At 35.8% G+C, this 16,786-nt stretch overlaps 1 protein-coding gene across 13 annotated transcripts in view; it reads left to right on the top strand.

Moving 5' to 3' along the window:
- The window catches only part of Tle4 (TLE family member 4, transcriptional corepressor), a 135,984-nt gene that overhangs the window by 83,329 nt on the left and 35,869 nt on the right, over positions 1-16,786 (top strand). For 2 of the 13 annotated variants that reach the window (XR_013438061.1, XM_040285649.2), the window contains exon 9: positions 15,117-15,182. The exons of the other annotated variants lie outside the window; for them this stretch is intronic. Coding sequence is in view for 1 of the 2 variants with exons in the window: in XM_040285649.2 (XP_040141583.1) it covers positions 15,117-15,179 (63 nt within the window). In the remaining variant the exon portion in view is untranslated. The remainder of the gene's footprint in view (positions 1-15,116; positions 15,183-16,786) is intronic. 13 annotated transcript variants of the gene reach the window in all.

Raw genomic sequence — 16,786 nt, 5'->3', positions numbered from 1 at the left:
AGGGGAGAACACAAATAATCTAGAAGAGAAAAAGTATCTAACATTCAGATATTTTATCTCTACTATATGTGCTAGCTTGGCAAACAACAATTCTTAATTTTTATTTTTAATATTTTAATGCTATATTTTAAAAGTAGTTATAGAAATAAAATCAGCAATTTAGTTACAGTTGTGGATATGTGGGTCTATAAAAGTATTTAAGGGAAAAATTCTCATGTGTTTTTCTTATTGTGTGACATGTTTGGTAGGAAGAATGATTTCAATATTTCTCAAGAATAGGACTACTGAAAACTATACCTCCTATCATGCTGTTGGACCTACCATATATTTGCAGGGCCAGGGACAGAATCCAAAGTGATATCCTCATGCCTTATGTTTTAGCATTTAAAAGTTGTATATCTAATTGCAAGTGCACCTTGAGGATACCAGGTTTTAATTTAAAATTCTCAGGTCTTTTGGAGTTAATTGCTGGAACCAGGTGCACCTACCCATATTTTTTGGAAGACTCTAGTTCTTATTTCAAAGCTTAATTTGCACCCTAATGGCTGCCCTCAAGTCTAGGTTGCATTCAAAGCAACAACAGGTCTATCCCTAGGAAGCCCAGGAAGAAGTCTAAGTAAACCCTGGAAGTGGGTCCACGGCCTTTTGGTGGGGAATTTCTGGGTTCTGGGTGTTCAACTCATATAGAGGGATTGGACAAAGGGTGATGGGGATATGTTCCCTTGAATTCAGGAGTAGGGCCCAGGCCGAAGTTAGGGGTTCTTCTTGCTGGGATGCTAATTTATATAGAATTTCAGAAGCTTTATATATTTTAAAGTAAAGAAGCAAGAGATCATGAAACTGTTGCAACATCTCAAAATAATTTTTTGAGTAAATGTCAACATTTTAATCACAATTAGGTCAGGGAATTCTAAAATAAAATGTAACTTTAGGAACAGGTTTTTAAACTTTGTGGTTTGTTTATAAATGTCTAAGTATATTTTTAAAAATATTCCATTAAAATCCCTAAATTTATATTGTATACATTGGCAGTGCTTGTGAAAGGGATAAGAGGCGCTTTTCAAATTTGAGTAAATTAAGAATAATGGAACCCCAGGAGCTCCTCAGTGATGACTTTCCAGTTTGCTCTACCCCAAGTCTAGACCATGGTAAAACTCTGGCAGTAGTAAAAATGCCAGACAAAGATTAAACCTAAAAGAATTAGTCACGAAGACTAGGGCTTCTTATTCTAGAGATTACCATTGGGAACTAACTTGGGCCATGATTTCTCTTCATCTCCCTTTGTTCCTTTTATATGCTTCCACATTGGACATCTCTGAGTGCCACAGAAATATTGAAGAGCCCTGTTTAGTAGTTTATGTGAAAAAGTTGTTGAATAATTCACATAACAAATGATTAGACAAGCATTTGTCCATCTAACTGAATTATTTTACATGTTTGCTAAAGTAGCAAAGAAGGTGAACAGTGTTTCCTCCTCTGGAGGGTATACAGTGGCAGTATTGACCCATCTAGTTATTGGGATTCAGCCTTTTGTTGACATTGTTGTAAATGAAAGCAGTCCAGACAATCTCTGAGCAGCTGGACTGGATAATTGTGAAGGATTCATGCTTGTTGCTGTTACCCCCAGTGTTTGCAGTGGTTTGTTTGCTTTGACTTTTGTTGAACTGTTGACAAAAGCATTAGATACAAATGGGAACAAATAAAGTGGTAAGATGCCAGGAGGGCTTGGCAGGAGCAGTGGTTTTCATTCTGACTTAAATGGAGGATGGCGGAACTTATCTAGATGGGAAATAGAAGGTATATTGTGTGTGTGTGTGTGTGTCTTCTTTCCAGATATCCAACTGGATAATGGTTTGCTGATTACATACTTTGGCTCACAGAGGTGAGAAAATCAAGGAGGCTACCATACTATATTTATCATGCCTATAATGTATTGCTGGCCAGAAATGTTACAACAGAAATATTTAGTTTCTGATTCCTCCTACTCAACTTAAAAAATATATACATATATTTTTTAAAAAATAATGGAAGTATTTTGAATTGGGGAGATGACAGGCATGACATTGAGGTAGGGAGGATTAAGAAGAACAGTATATGCTAAAATAGTATAGCTAGAAAAATGGAAGTCATTTACTGGAACGCTTTTAATTTGGTTTAAACAAAATACTCTTTTGTATATTCAAATGGGGAGTAGCTCAGCTGTTGTGAAGCCAGAAAATTAATGATATTTTTAGTGAAATAGCAAAAGCATGTCAACAACATAGCTACAGATGATAATGCTGGCATTTTATTCATGAGGAATTATTAATGCAGGTTACTGGACAACATAGTGTGACTGAAAATGATTGAGTGTTGGAGAAGCTGCTGTCCTGCTCACAGATTTCATTTTGTATTTAGTCTTCCCTGGGCTTCATTTGTGCATTTTTTTTTCAATCACAAACCAGAATATAGTCATCTTAGCTGAGGATTGAATGCATATTTCTTTTTTTTTAATATGTCCAAGTGAAAGTTCCCTTTGAGTATTGACTCAGAAGCTGAGGAGTTTATTTTCCATGCAGATGGTCAGTGGAGGTAAGCAGACTTCAGAGAAAGATCCTCTGAAGAATTCATCTAAATAAGTTTGTTGCAGTGGTCTGCACTGACAAGAAAATCTGTGTACAGGGTAGTAGATGGAACCTGTCAGGGAATTTGCCTTTCATGGAATGTAAAGGATTGGTGTAGGTATGGAGAACAGAAGAATGCTTATAAAACAGGAATGGATAAACTATATTGAGGCAGTTAAAATACCCTCAGAACAGTGCATTTCAGTGATGTGGTAATGCAAGAGTAAAAGAACTATACTAAAATATATATTGAATGGACAGAAAAAAATCAAGCCATGTCTTATTTTGTTTGATCTTCACTTTTGCTCTAGAGTGCTCTGGATACCATCAGCACGACCATCTTGGTATTAACTATTTCTCAGCACTACTATACACCCAGTGTGTGGGATGGGATCAGCCTGTGGCTTCCTCTTCCCTGTTCCATTGAATTCTTTTTCCCCACCATTCCAAAAAGAATGGATTGTATCTTTGTGTAATTATTTTTTGGTTCATATACTTATTGAGGCCAAATCTTGAGGAATTAATTGTTGTCAGGCAGAATAGATTATAATTTAATAGTTTATAATATAATTATGAGTTTGTTAGAAGTGGGAATGATTGTTCTCATCTTTGTACTATTTGTGGTCCTAGAGTATAGTAATAAATTGGGAGGTCAGGACTTTATAAAAAATGAAGGTGTGCATTATTTAACAGTGCTTCCCTGTAGTTTGATAAAAGGGAATGCAAAATGAACATTCCCTGGGTTTCAACTCTCAGGTGATACTTTGCTTGTTTCAGCAATGGCTGGTCAATTCAGTTGTTAGGGATCTAGATCTAAAGTTCTCATTCTGAGTGGGAATAAGGGCATTTACATGATTGAAGAGTTGATATTTCTCCAAAAGTTTAGTACTCAAGGGAGAGGTGGCAAAATTGGGAAAGTTAGAAAACTTGAAAAGATAATAAGGCAAGAAGTTTATCATCCTTAACAAATTAAAATGAAAGGGAGAGAGTGAGACATCACATACTTGACTTAACATGACAAAAATTAGAAGAGACCCTGGACAAAACACAATAAAAACTTACAAGTAAAAGGAGTGAGTTCAAGAGAAATATACTTAGGCCATGGAAAACAATTTGGTATACTGTACCCTCAGGCAGTGGCCAGGGCTGCAAGGGTAAAATAGTATAGCTAGCTATAAAATAGTATAGCTAGCATAGATTCTAGTAGAATCTATACAGATCTGCCTTAGTCTTCCCTCCTCTTCCTCTTCCTTTCCCACTGCTGCAGTGCTATTGAAGCTAAAATAACACTCTTGTAAAAGGTGACTGACTCATGATCACTGCTCACTGTACCTCATTTTTTCAGGTTTGGAAGCTGGCATGTATTGGGACCTGTTCTCTTTTGTGGATAATGATACTCTGTGAACTCTTAACTAGCATGTAGGCAGAAGGCAGTGCAGGTATGCCGGTTAGACACTCAGGCTCAAGAAGCAGATAGTTCAAGTTCAAAAAACCTTTTGCCATTTATAACTTTGTGACTTTTTAGGCAAGCTCTTCAGTGTTCTGTTTACTGTAACATGGGGGTGATTAAGATGACCTACACTTAATAGGTGTTTATTGTTACTTTTTGTTTTATTGTACAATGTGGGTTAGGTAATTTAAAAATGACTTTGTTTCACTTTTTTCTTTGGAGGTTAATATTTAGATGTCTTTCACAAGCAAGTACCAGACTGAACAAAAAGAAGCAAACTTGAAATGTGCCAAGCCATGGGATAAATTATTCTAGGATTACAATTTTTGGTGCTAAAAATCTACAAAATGGATCTTGTACATGCAGATGATTGAGAATTAACTTTAGCTCATTTGATCACATAATTACACAGGAAATTTTGTGTTTTCGGATAGTTCTGCCTCATCTGAGAATGTGAATTGTGCATATTTTACAGCCAGACTACTTGCCACTCATTGAAATCAAAGACCAAACAAGGTGAACATTGTGAGTTCCTGAGAGTCCAAATTTTGGTTTTAAAAGATATTCATTTGCTGTACTCACACTCTCTGCTTCTGCTGGTAGGAGACACCTATAACTACTCTTGCAAGTGCTCAATGAGTGGCCTGAGGACTGTGATCTCGTGGTTTACCTTTGTTTTCAAGAGAACCTCTTTTATTTTCATGTCAGATTATCTGTAAAATGGACTTCTCCCTCCAGTGTTATAAACCAGAACAATGCTGACATTCCTCTAATTGAGTAGGGAAGGAGTATACCCAACAGATGCTTGTAGAGCAGGAGAGACTCTTGCCACTTTTCATTATTTGACTATACACACATCTAATCCCTGTCAATAAGTCAGCTATTTGGGGGAAAGAACACATCTCTGCACTGTAATACTGATTTATTTGCAATTTCTTTTCTTTAGGCTGAGTTAACATAGGAGTCTCATGGGGCATTGGAAGTCAGTCTTTAGCAGAGGTGCCTCTAAAGGGAAAGGGGCTTTTGCAGCATTCAGAATGCTGAAGGACAGAAGATCTATGTCCAGCAGGGGAGGCTATAGACTGTGTCCATAACCTTTATTTGAGAAGTGAATTGAATACTTCTAGTATGAACTGATTGCTGTGTTTTCAGTAAAGACTAGCTTCACTTTCTCTATCAGAATTCTGTATAGATGATCTTGTATGTCCTGTTTTATAGGCCATTGAAACAAATGTGTTGCCTTCTCTTATTTTTTTTTGGTCTGTGCCCTCTACTGCATAGCTGTCTTCTAGAGTTACAAAATGAGGGATTCTTCCTGTCACACAGGAAGAAGGTAACCAAAATGTAAATTCAGATAGCTCAGATTCAAGCAGATTACATATTTTCTTAGTAGGGGGTTACAAAGGAGGCACATTTCTGGAAAACAATAAACACTTTGAACATAAAGTATTGCTTGCCCTGGTGGAGAGAGTACAGTTTTCTGATAGGAGAACCTGGGACAGTAAGCTGACATGGCCTTATTTTTCCAAGAGATGGCACCTGGGTAGATAGGATTTCAGCTTCCCATGTGGACCTGAGGTATTCTGGCAAAGGCATAGGAGAATAGAAGGTTTTTTTTTTTTTTTTTTTTTTGGTAAATCTAGAACAATCTGTTGAAAAATTGCCAGTTACAAAACAAGCAGTTTTTTACAGTAGCTGGTTCATAAACATAATTATTTAATACAAGTAAAATTCCCATTTGCTATATTATTAGACTATTAGTCCAATATTTCTGTAGAATGGTATGAAATTATATTATTAATTTAAAAGGTAATAGTAGTTTTCAGGTATAGTTAGCCTCTTATACAGTCTGGTCAGTGTTGGGAGAAATCTTTTATAGAGATCTGTTTTCTAAATGTTATCTCATCTAAATATTATCTCATCTTCCTGGATGGTTTTTGCAAAACAGGAGCTGGGAACCATCAGACCATACTTGGTGCAGTCCATTCTTAGCAACTACTACTAGAACTTTGTTTTTAGAAAAGTGCTATCTCTATTGAAGGACCAGGAAGCCTTTATGGGATCCTCTGTGCTTGAGACTTCTTGAATTTTTATTATTTCTCTTTTTGCATGTTTACTTCAAGTTTGGAATTAAGAAGGATTCACAGCGGGGGGGGGGGGGAGGGGGGGGCTGGGGTTGTGGCTCAGTGGTAGAGTGCTTGCTTAGCATGTGTGAGGCACTGGGTTTAGTTCTCAGCACCTCATATAAATAAATAAAAGGTGCATTGACGACAAAAAATACTAATAAAAAAAAGAAAAAGGATTCACATTTTCCATAGTCATGAAAACTATCAATTTGTTTTGTTTGTTTTTTGAGATTTACTTCCTTTAAAAGATAAGGGATGGGCTGGGGTTGTAGCTCAGTGGTAGAGCACTTGTTGAGGCACTGGGTTTGGTCCTCAGCACCACATAAAAAAAAAAAATAAATAAAGGTATTGTGTTCATCTACAACTGAAAAAAAAAAGATAAGGGAAAGAAGGAGTATACATTTTTATAGCTTAGAAAACCATGAAAGGAAGGATTTAGATTAAGTGGAAACTTCCCATAACCACAGTTAGAGTTACTGCTAAAGAAACAAGGACAAGGGGAAGTCAGAAAATACTCACTCGGCCCAAGGACTCAGTTAAAAATACTTTTAAAATGTAATTCCAATCAATTTGGATAGTCTTAGAACATTGTGAAATGTGTGAAAACATGCTTTAAATGCCAGCAACCAGTGAAAAGGGCATGGTTTCAGAAACCCTCCTATAAATTATGTGCCTTTGGCTTTCAAGAACGTGGAAGACACATCACTGAAATATTTAGAATAAGTATCAGAGTATTGTACAGTCTTTTCATTCTACAAGGAATGAAATATTTAAAAAGCTAGTTTTGTTTCGTTTTCCATCCTGAAATTTTTTTCTGGTTGTCAAACCATTTATTTTGGTAGAGGTACAAGTCAAATCTGATTATGACAAATATCATTACAACAAAAATATCTTTATAATCAAACAATTTTTAGCCCCCAACCCATGGTTTGCTATGGGCCCATCACCCTGGGGTCTTCCTTTTTTGTGTATGTGGGCTTGGTTGGTTGGTTGGTTGGTTGGTTTTTTTTTTTTTTTTTTTTTGATTGAACCCAGGACCTTGGGCAGTCTGCCACCTACTACGTACTTCCCTAGCCCACTTAATGTTAATTACCCTTGCCTTTTTTAAAAAGTCACCTCATATGACATGTGCCTTAAGCTTCCCTTTAGGGAGCCCTTCACAGATAGAATAATTGAGAAATAGTCTTTTGCTTTTTCCAATACTTAGGGAAAAAAAAAAATAGAAGGCTGCTTAAAAGTGTGTGCTTTGTAACTATTGTCATGGTTTTGGAGGTAGCTCTGCCACATATCTAGTCTTATGAGCTTGAGTGATGTTGATAATAATTACAAGAACTAAACAATTATAAAGTGGTGTATTTACTTTCTGCTGGCTGGGTCCTTATAGCCACCATTCTGTTTAGTTGTTATAATAGTCCATTAAGGTGGTGTTTGCTGTTACCTCCTATTGCAGATACTTAAGTAAGACATGGTGAAACGAAGTCGCTAGCCCACAGTCACTTAAGGTATAAGGGATGAGCTGATTAGAACCCAGTTAGTCTTCAGAGCTGTCTTCATCATTTTGGTTATACGTGGGTGTAGGTAAAGTGTGAATTAGAAATACAAGGAGCCCCAGAAGAGTGCCTGCCACAAAGGAAGGCACTTAATATTATATGAGCTTCTTCCCTTTGGTGCCTATCAAATTAACGAAAATCCACAAAATAAAAGGATATTGATTTTGTATAGTTTAATTGCTGTTGTGATATGTTTCTTTTTTGTAACTTATTTGTCCTGTACTCTTGGAATGTAAGCTTACCTTGTGGCACAGAGGTTGTTTTAATATTTTATATTTTGTGGACCTTCAAAGTGGTAGCTCAAGGCCATTTAATAACAGCATTTTAGAATGTCATGACACAGTACTTGTGTGTTTTTGTGTTAAATTTCTCATGTCCGGCAGACATATTCTCTTCCCTTTACAGCTCTGAATCTGTTATCTGATTAATTAAAATAAATGTATGCAAAGGAAAAAATTCCGATAGTTTAACTTTTAATCTCATCAGTTTCTTGGAGGTTAATCAGAATAATCTTAGAGTTTTACAGCCTTGTAGTTTGATGTCAGTTCCATATCATGGATAAACAAAGGATAGTTTCTTCATAACATTAAGTATCCATCATAACTCATAATTTTAAAATCTGTTCATCTTTTCTGCTTTTTCTTAATTGAATATTTATGCTTTCAATATTTGGCTGTTTTTTCCTCTCAGCTGACTTTTGGAGACCAGGGCATGGGTTAAGTAGATGTGTGTCATACTGCGATGAGCTTTCCTTTCCAGTCCTTCCAATTACCTCCTTAACTCCTACCTCCTCTTGCTCCTCCAAAAATATGTTTAGAATAGAACAGATGGGATATTTTGATGGCAGTCACAAAAAATGCCTGATTCTAGTGCTATATCAATTCATGAGGGTGACTTAAGAAATTAAGTTGAAGCCTGCAAATTATGGTGAGTTAGACTTTTAGAGTACCAAATTAGAGCCAATGACTTGACAGAAACATTTGTTGTGTTGGTTTGGGAATCTGCTTAATAAGAATTTAGACATAAGAATTATATCTCATGGATTCTTTGCTTAACCAGCCACCTTTGGTAAAACAAAAATAAAGTATGAAATCAAGGCAGTCTTTTAAAATCTAAAATTTAGTCATTAACCATCATTTGTGACTAGGGCTTCATCATTTTTAAGATCCCTGTTTCATTCACTGTCAGTGCCACTCTTGTTTTTCATTTTGGTTCTCTTTCAACTACAATTCTCAGCTTTACTTTAGCAAAGTAAGATGAGGTGAGAGATGATGTCTTAGAATTCTATACTAGCCACTTTGATCTGATTGGATAATAGGGTCATCCAAGATGCTTGAAGCTAGAATACCTGGTGAAGTGGCAGTAAGCGATTGCTGTTTTATAATACTTCTATGTTTGATGGTCTGTTAATTACTACAGATTTTTGTTTTAGATACTCTAATTGATTTGATTCTTTGCTGTGTTTGTTCCCCAAGGCCTTTCTGGTAAAGGGCAATACATAAATAAATTAGAGCTTTTGTTAGTACTGAAACTGTTTTGGTTTAGTGCCCTAGTTCATTGAGTGTATTGTTTTCTTACAATGTATAGAAAGAGAAAAAAGCCAACTAGGCATATAGTTGAAAGAGCATCTTGCCTAGGATTCCACCATTGTCTGAGCTCACCCATGTCCTCAGTTGTTTCAGAGCTTCAGTTTTCTCATAAACGAGGATTTCAGGGGCTGGGGTTGTGGCTCAGCGGAAGAGCACTCGCCTAGCATGTGCGAGACCCTTAGTTCGATCCTCAGCACCACATTAAAATAAAGGTATTGTGTCCAATATTTATTTAAAAATAAATATTTTTTAAAAATTAGGATCTCAGACTGCATGATTTCTGAGGTTCTGAACAACCTAGAGAGTTTATGATGTATTATATGGTGAGCCCTCTTAAATATTTTGTTTATTTAACATTTAATAGTAGTGCTTTTCTGTGCAAAAGCCCCAACATAGTAGTTTGAGCTAAATGCTATTTTGTACATGTGCGTATTCTGAAGGAAGTCATGGAGCTCTCCACCGTGTCTCTGCCTCAAACATAGAAATCAAAGGTTATTTGGTATTTTAATTTACTTTATATGTTTGAAGGTACATCTTTCCCCACACACCATATCCATGTGAGAATGATCGTTTTAGACATGAATAAAACATTATGTAAAGGAAAACATAGTAGCATAATATCCAAAGGATAAATCTGGGATCAAGTCAGTCTTTCATTGACTTAGCAAGTGGCTCAGTTTCTTCCAATTAAATTATTTTTATAATAATGACAATAGCAATATCCATTTTCTTGAGCTCTTAGAAAATTAAATGATACAGTGTGTATAGTACCTTGCAAAGTGCCCAACACTATAGTCAATTCAAAATGCTATCAACTTTTATTCAAAATAGTATTCTGGCTAATTTCAGACAGTATTTGCATGCTAAAAGCAGTGTTCTGTAGCATGAATTCAGTTTGTAGAATCTTTTTGATTTTTTTTGTCCTTTTGAAGATATAGCCATCATAGAAGAAACTAGTAGCAAGGTCTTCTACAGCATCTTGAGCCCTTATCCTGGGCCAGAAATTAAGCATTTTCTCACTTTAGGGCCACCTTTTTCTTCAAGCTGGTAATTTTAATACTGGTAAGTACTGGACTGTTACAACTGCAGGAGACAGCATGGTGGAAATTTTTATTTTTTTAAATTTGTTTATTAAACTTTTATTAAAACATTTCTCTTTTTTGAATTTATATATAATCAGGGATAAACTTTTTTTTTTGAAAGAAGCTTGAGCCTATACCATTTAAGAAGTTTTAAGATGTAGCATCCTTAAAATTATTGTGCTTTAGAATTTTGTAGTCATGTCATTATTCTTACTTCTGTGTCAGTGTGGCAAATTGTGGCTGCATTTTTACCTATAGAATCAGAAGCAGGTGGTTGAAGAAATTCTTTACATTTATCAAACTCTGAAATGTAAAGAGGAAGATTACTGACAAGTAAACTAACCACATGCCTTTGGTACAATTGTTTTTCTCTTTGAATGCCTGTTAGAATATCGAACCAGTAGCTTGTGAGTAAAGCAAGTAGTGATATAATTGCTAAACAATTACAAGTCTCTGATACAGAATTTAGAAAATGTGTAAGCTATCTTGTGAAATACATGAAGTGAGGCAGAAAAGAAATTCTTATCAAACATCTAGGATACTGAGGTCTACAGATGATGATCTATATAAAGTTATATGTGTGATTCTATGTCTTTGATAACTAGTGCCTTTGTTTCCTCTCAGTCCTGACTCTGATGAGCCTAGTGCAGTAAGGCAAAAAACAATGTATAGTTTTTAATCTGTATGTACTCTATTAAGTAGATATGTCTCTTTATCAGGAGAATTCTATTGCATGTTGACAGCCACATGCAGACCTTGCTTTAGGAAAAGTCCCTTATCTGTTTTTACTCAGTATTAACACCAAAGAAATTGGACAGGGAACATTTTAAGTTTGTATGTACATCAAAAAAGTTAACGTTTGATCTGGGGAAAATTATGTACTGACAAATTAGAATAATTCATGGATATACCCACCCCTGGTATTAAAAGGCAGTCATGATCAACCAAATTATTGTACAATGTAATGTTTTATTCTTCATGTTATGTACGGTATACATATAAAAATAGCATATTTATGGGAAATGTATGTATGTTAGATAAAGAACTTCCTTTACATTGTAAAGAACTCTTCACATATAGTGCCATAGAAAAGCAAAGACTGTCAGACATTTTTCTCATAATAGGACATACATATTGAGAAGACCTCTAGCTTTCTTATTAGGTGTGGGCATGTTTTCCAATACCAGTAGATCTGATGTCCACGATAAGGTAGCACTTGTAAGTGCATATTATCATTTTTAGTCACATAAACATAAGTATCCAATGATTTTTCAGCTCATTGGTAACAAAACTGAACCTGGCCTGAATTGATTATAGAAATATTAATGTTTGATTATAGGCTGTTACCACATTAACCATTTTCAAAATGCCCCAAATACTGATTTCCAAACACATGTGGTTGATGGTGACTCCCTTAACAGTTTCTTGACATGCCTTTTCCAAGTCTTGCCTCAGAATTTGCTTATCTTATTCTAACCCTTAAATTAAAAAGATGTATCGAGGGCCAAGATCAGATCCTTTTCAGCTTTTAACTTTTCAATATTCCTGTGAGGGAACTCTCTTATAGTAGCCATTTGTGCACTCTTGACTAGTCAACTCAGTGAAGGAAGGAGGAATGTTCAGCCAGTGGTTTCAAATTAGTCAGCTAGCAGTTTAATGTCCAGCATCCTAAGCATAAATTAAGCCTTGGAAAAGTCAGTTGCTTGATAACTAAGGTTATCCAACAGAAATTTAGGACTTTTCCCTTGCATTTGAAATCATGAAAACTAAAATGCCCAAGGTGACAAAATGATTTCTGGGTGATAAAATGACTCTTCTTGTGGAATTGCAGATCATGCCATGCCCATACCATCGTATCACCTATCTTGGGTCCCAACTAATGTATCCTGAGAGTGCCAGAATTGTGGTGATAGTCTTTATAGTACTTACACATACACACGCGCGCGCACACACACACACACACACATACACACACTATTCTTTTTTCAGTTATGTAAAGGGAGGGGGAGGGGTAAACTATAGCCACAGGACAAATCTGTTTCCTAGTTTGCTTTTGTGTGACCTGTGAGGGAAGAGTAACGTTTACATTTTTAGTGCAAACAAATGAGAAAATGCAGCAGACCTTATGTGGCTTGCAAAGCTTTAAAGTGATTACTACCAGAAAAGTGTGTCAACTTTTGATATAGAGTATTAATTTAACTCCCATCTTCAACTTCTCCATTTTTAAGATTTTTTGCTTCTTCATCCTTTCAAGAGTCTTCTGATTCTGTGGTCATTCATCCGGGGCTTATTGATACATTTTTTTCCTTTTTCATGAAATAATAACCCTACAAGATACTTTCATCCAGAGCCTATAGAAACAAGTAAAAATGAATCATGGAAATTGAATATAAACATTAATCTGAGTTATTTTAATATTGAAATATAGAGAGAACCAATTATAGAGCTTCTATGATGCCTGTCTTAACTAATTTTATAAAGATTGCATTGTTCTTGCCCCTTTATCTTAAAAATTCCCTTGATTCACAAAATTATGTATATATTTGAATACTGAGAATTGTTTAAAAATATTTACTTGGGAAATGTTCATTACTCTTAAATACTTTTATAATAATAATACATAAGTTATATAACTCTGGAATACCAATGTAATTTAGGAATCATACTGTAAGCCATTATTTTTTCTAAATTATTGCAATTTTATCAACATGCAGTTTTTTATATCTTGCCTTTTAACCTGTGAATCAGTGAAATGTGAGTGGGCTCAATGACCTTGTCATGTTCTCCATATTTTGTGTCAAGGGATTAGTGAAAATCATGGGAGGTCAGAAACTCCATGCTACTTCATAATACTTCATATGAGTTTTATTTGCTCACCACTAACATAGTGGTAATAATACTAGCCTAAAAATTAAATTTGTGAAAGCCAAATATAATGAAGCATGTGGAAGTAGTGTCGATGAAGCAGTAATGAGTTTGTTTTGATAGTTGATCATTTTTGCACATATTGATTTGTGCAAAACGAACGGATGAGAACCAAAAAGAATGAGATTGTTTAATTTACATTATCATCATCTATTCTTAATATAGATGTCCTACTAGGGGGAAAGGGCATATATTTCTATAATGCATAGTTTCAATTATGTTATCAATTGGTTGTGTAGTAATACTTTCCAAAACTTGGTGGTGGTATAAAGTGAAAAACATTTGTTGCATCTCATTAGTCTTTGCATTGTCTGCAGAGAAAGTTCTCTATAGGCTGTACTAATCTGAACTGAATTTGCTCATGTGTCTACGGTCAGCTAGATGGTCTAGGAGGTCTTCAGTTGGAGTAACCTGGCTCTCCCTCATTTATTTTTGTTTTTAGCAAGCTAGCCAAGGCTTATTCTTCTAGCAGTAGTGCAGAGAACAAAAGAGTTTCTCTGTATCCTTGGCTACTGTACCAATGACCAAAGCATGTAGTATGGCCAAGGCTGATGTCAGTGCGAGGAGGCACTACTAGATGTGGACAAGAAGGTGTGAAAAATTGTAGGTACTCTTGCAGCCGACTCACCATAGTGGTATTAGAGGTAGGAGAAAATTTGCCCAAGTGGGAAACCAGATTAGAAATTGGAGCATGAGTCTGGTAGTCTCATGTCTGTTTGAACACCTTATGTAATTACAGTGTCTTCACCCTCCCATTCCTTCTTACTGAACTAGAACTTTGGCAGCCTCACTATTTGACTGCTTTGCAAGGACTAGCCCACGCCCAAATATGCACCACCTCTCATTTTTGAAATAACACAAAGAATATTGTTTCCAAGACAACTTTGATGAATGTCAGCTTTCTCTGGGTTTTAAAACCATATGAGAAGCATTGTTATCCTCATTCATGCTGGGTAATTTGTATACTGCAGTAGTTTGTTTGGAAACATGCCTGTTGTTCTTAAAAATATGCTTAATGCTAGATTAGAGAACAGATTTTTTTTTTCTGTTTATGCAAGCTCATTTCTAAACGCATTTAAAATAAAGAGCTTGGCCATGTATGGTATTTAAAAACCCTTCACATGATGTTTTTAAAACAGATCAATTTCAGCATTAAAATGTTAGGAATTCAGCCAAGGAAAATTCAGCTTGGATTGTATAGCTATAATGATAATGTATTATAACCATCTTCTTTGAAAGTAATTGTAGCAGCAAAGTTGAACCTGGTGAATTACATAATTTAAAATGTTTGCCAGAACACTGTTGTAGGGGGATTATCCAAGCCTTTTCTAAAAATCAAAGCAAAATGAAAGGTGGATTTTATTATGAGGTACTTAAATCACAAGAATAGTCATTACAGAATATCTAAAGATAACTGATTTGAATTGAACAGAAGGTCATATGTCTGAATGTCACTTATCATGCTTAACTACTTGGCAGAATATTAGTATGTAAAAGAGCATGATTTCTGGTTTTAGCTACTTTGGCTTGAATTAAAATGTCTTGAGTTTGCTTATTACTTACCCCCAAATATTGTCAAATCACAAGTAACTTTGTGATTGAGATGTTATTGATTTCATAAATTAATTCCCAAGTAATTAATTGATTACTATTTATAATCACATCATTTAGCCATAAAATTAAATGTTTTTTTCCTTTAAGAAAAAGTTTGTATTCTTGCTTCATCCTTAACCTACTAACCCTGTGTCTCACAGGACCATCGACTGAGTAAGATGCTTTTTTTTTTTGTAGGTCTGCTACATCCTGTCTGCTGTAGTCCTCATTCATTCAAGATTTCGAGTCAGAACACTTTAGAGGGTGAAGTTCATAATTTTGTAATGTAAATATTACTTTGGAGAAGTGCTACAAATTGAATTCCATTAGTCCTTCCTTAGGTGGAGATAAGGAAATACTCCTGAAAGAAATGAGAAGGGCTGGAAAAACTTTAGAGATCCTGTCTTTAAATAGCCAGTGCCTCTAGCCAGGTGCAGTGGTGCATGCCTATAATCCCAGTGGCTCAGGAGGCTAAGGCAGGAGGATTGTGAGTTCAAAGCCAGCCCCAGGGAAAGTGAGGTGCTAAGCAACTCAGTGAGACCCTGTCTCTAAATAAAATACAAAATAGGACTGGGATGTCGATCAGTGGCCGAATATCCCTGAGTTCAATCCTTGGGTACCAAAGGGGGGGGGGAAGCCAGTGCCTCTGCCTTGACTGATGCTAAACATGGATGTGGTAGGAAAGTTGTCTAGGTTGAGGAGTTACAGAAATACTTAAGTGACATTGTGACTCTTACTGGAAGTGTGGGTAGGGGCAGGGAGGTACACTGAGAGGACATTTTTCAAGTTGTCTCGTCTATAATGTTAGGTGGTCTTATGGATTGAATTGTGTCCGTCAAAAAGATGGGATACAGTTCTGGTTTCTGCTGTCTGTGAATGGAACTTTATTTGGAAATAGGGTCTTGACAGTTGTGATCAAGTTGACATGAGAGTCATACTAGAATAGGGTTCTAGCCTCTAGAACTATGGATTTCTTTTGTTTTAAGCTATCTAGTATTTGGTAATATTTCTGGCAGCTCTGGGGAACTAATAATAGCTCCCACAAGGGAAGTTTATCTGTCAACTTTTTTTTTTTAATCTGTCAGTTTTGTACATCATCAGTGTAGTAATTGCTGTGTGAGGCTAAATTCAGTAAACATCTACATATAATAATCCACAAAACTATTATATGTTTAAAACTTGTGAAATTTTGTCATTTAGGAACTGTATTTGGGATTTGGGGATATAGTGTTGGTTAAAGATAAGGAAGTGTCTGCCCTAATGGAGCTCATATTTCACTGGAGAGAGACACATTGATGTTCAGTTTCCTCAGCTTGCTTTTATTTAGCCGTCAGTCTTGATTTTCTCCTTAATTCCAGTTGACCTTTAGACTCAACTATAAGAGAGGCAGCTCCTTAATCCCTCATGGACTTGGATTAGTGTGGCTACATACAATTTTTCAAAAAACACAATTCACATGGACTCTGATGTTAATGTTTATGGTCCTCCCCAGGGTTGTGCAATCCACATCCTATACAGTCATCTTTGGAGGTCCTATGAATGTTAAATTTTCTCCCTTGCCTCCCTTTCCCTTAAATAAATCTCCAGGTGGAGACCTCAGAGTTTTTCTTTCTCTGGATTTTTTTTTTAAGTATTGTAATATTCTTTCCATCTTTCATAATTACAGAATTTGCAAGTTTTCACTTTACACATGTTTGAGAAATTTTTTGGCCCAAGTCAAATAGATCTGAATCCAGATCTATCAGCCTTATAAAGCAAGCCCCCTCCCTGCCCCCATCCCCAACTCCTTCTTTGTCCTCTTTTCTTGATGTTGCTTTGCTGTTCTAGGTGCAGGTTGGTTTCTTTCCACAGTACATCCTTACCTGTGC

The sequence above is a fragment of the Ictidomys tridecemlineatus genome, chromosome 4 (assembly GCF_052094955.1).
Source record: "Ictidomys tridecemlineatus isolate mIctTri1 chromosome 4, mIctTri1.hap1, whole genome shotgun sequence".
NCBI classification, from domain to species: Eukaryota; Metazoa; Chordata; class Mammalia; order Rodentia; family Sciuridae; genus Ictidomys; species Ictidomys tridecemlineatus.
This window is presented reverse-complemented; position numbering and strand designations above follow the sequence as displayed.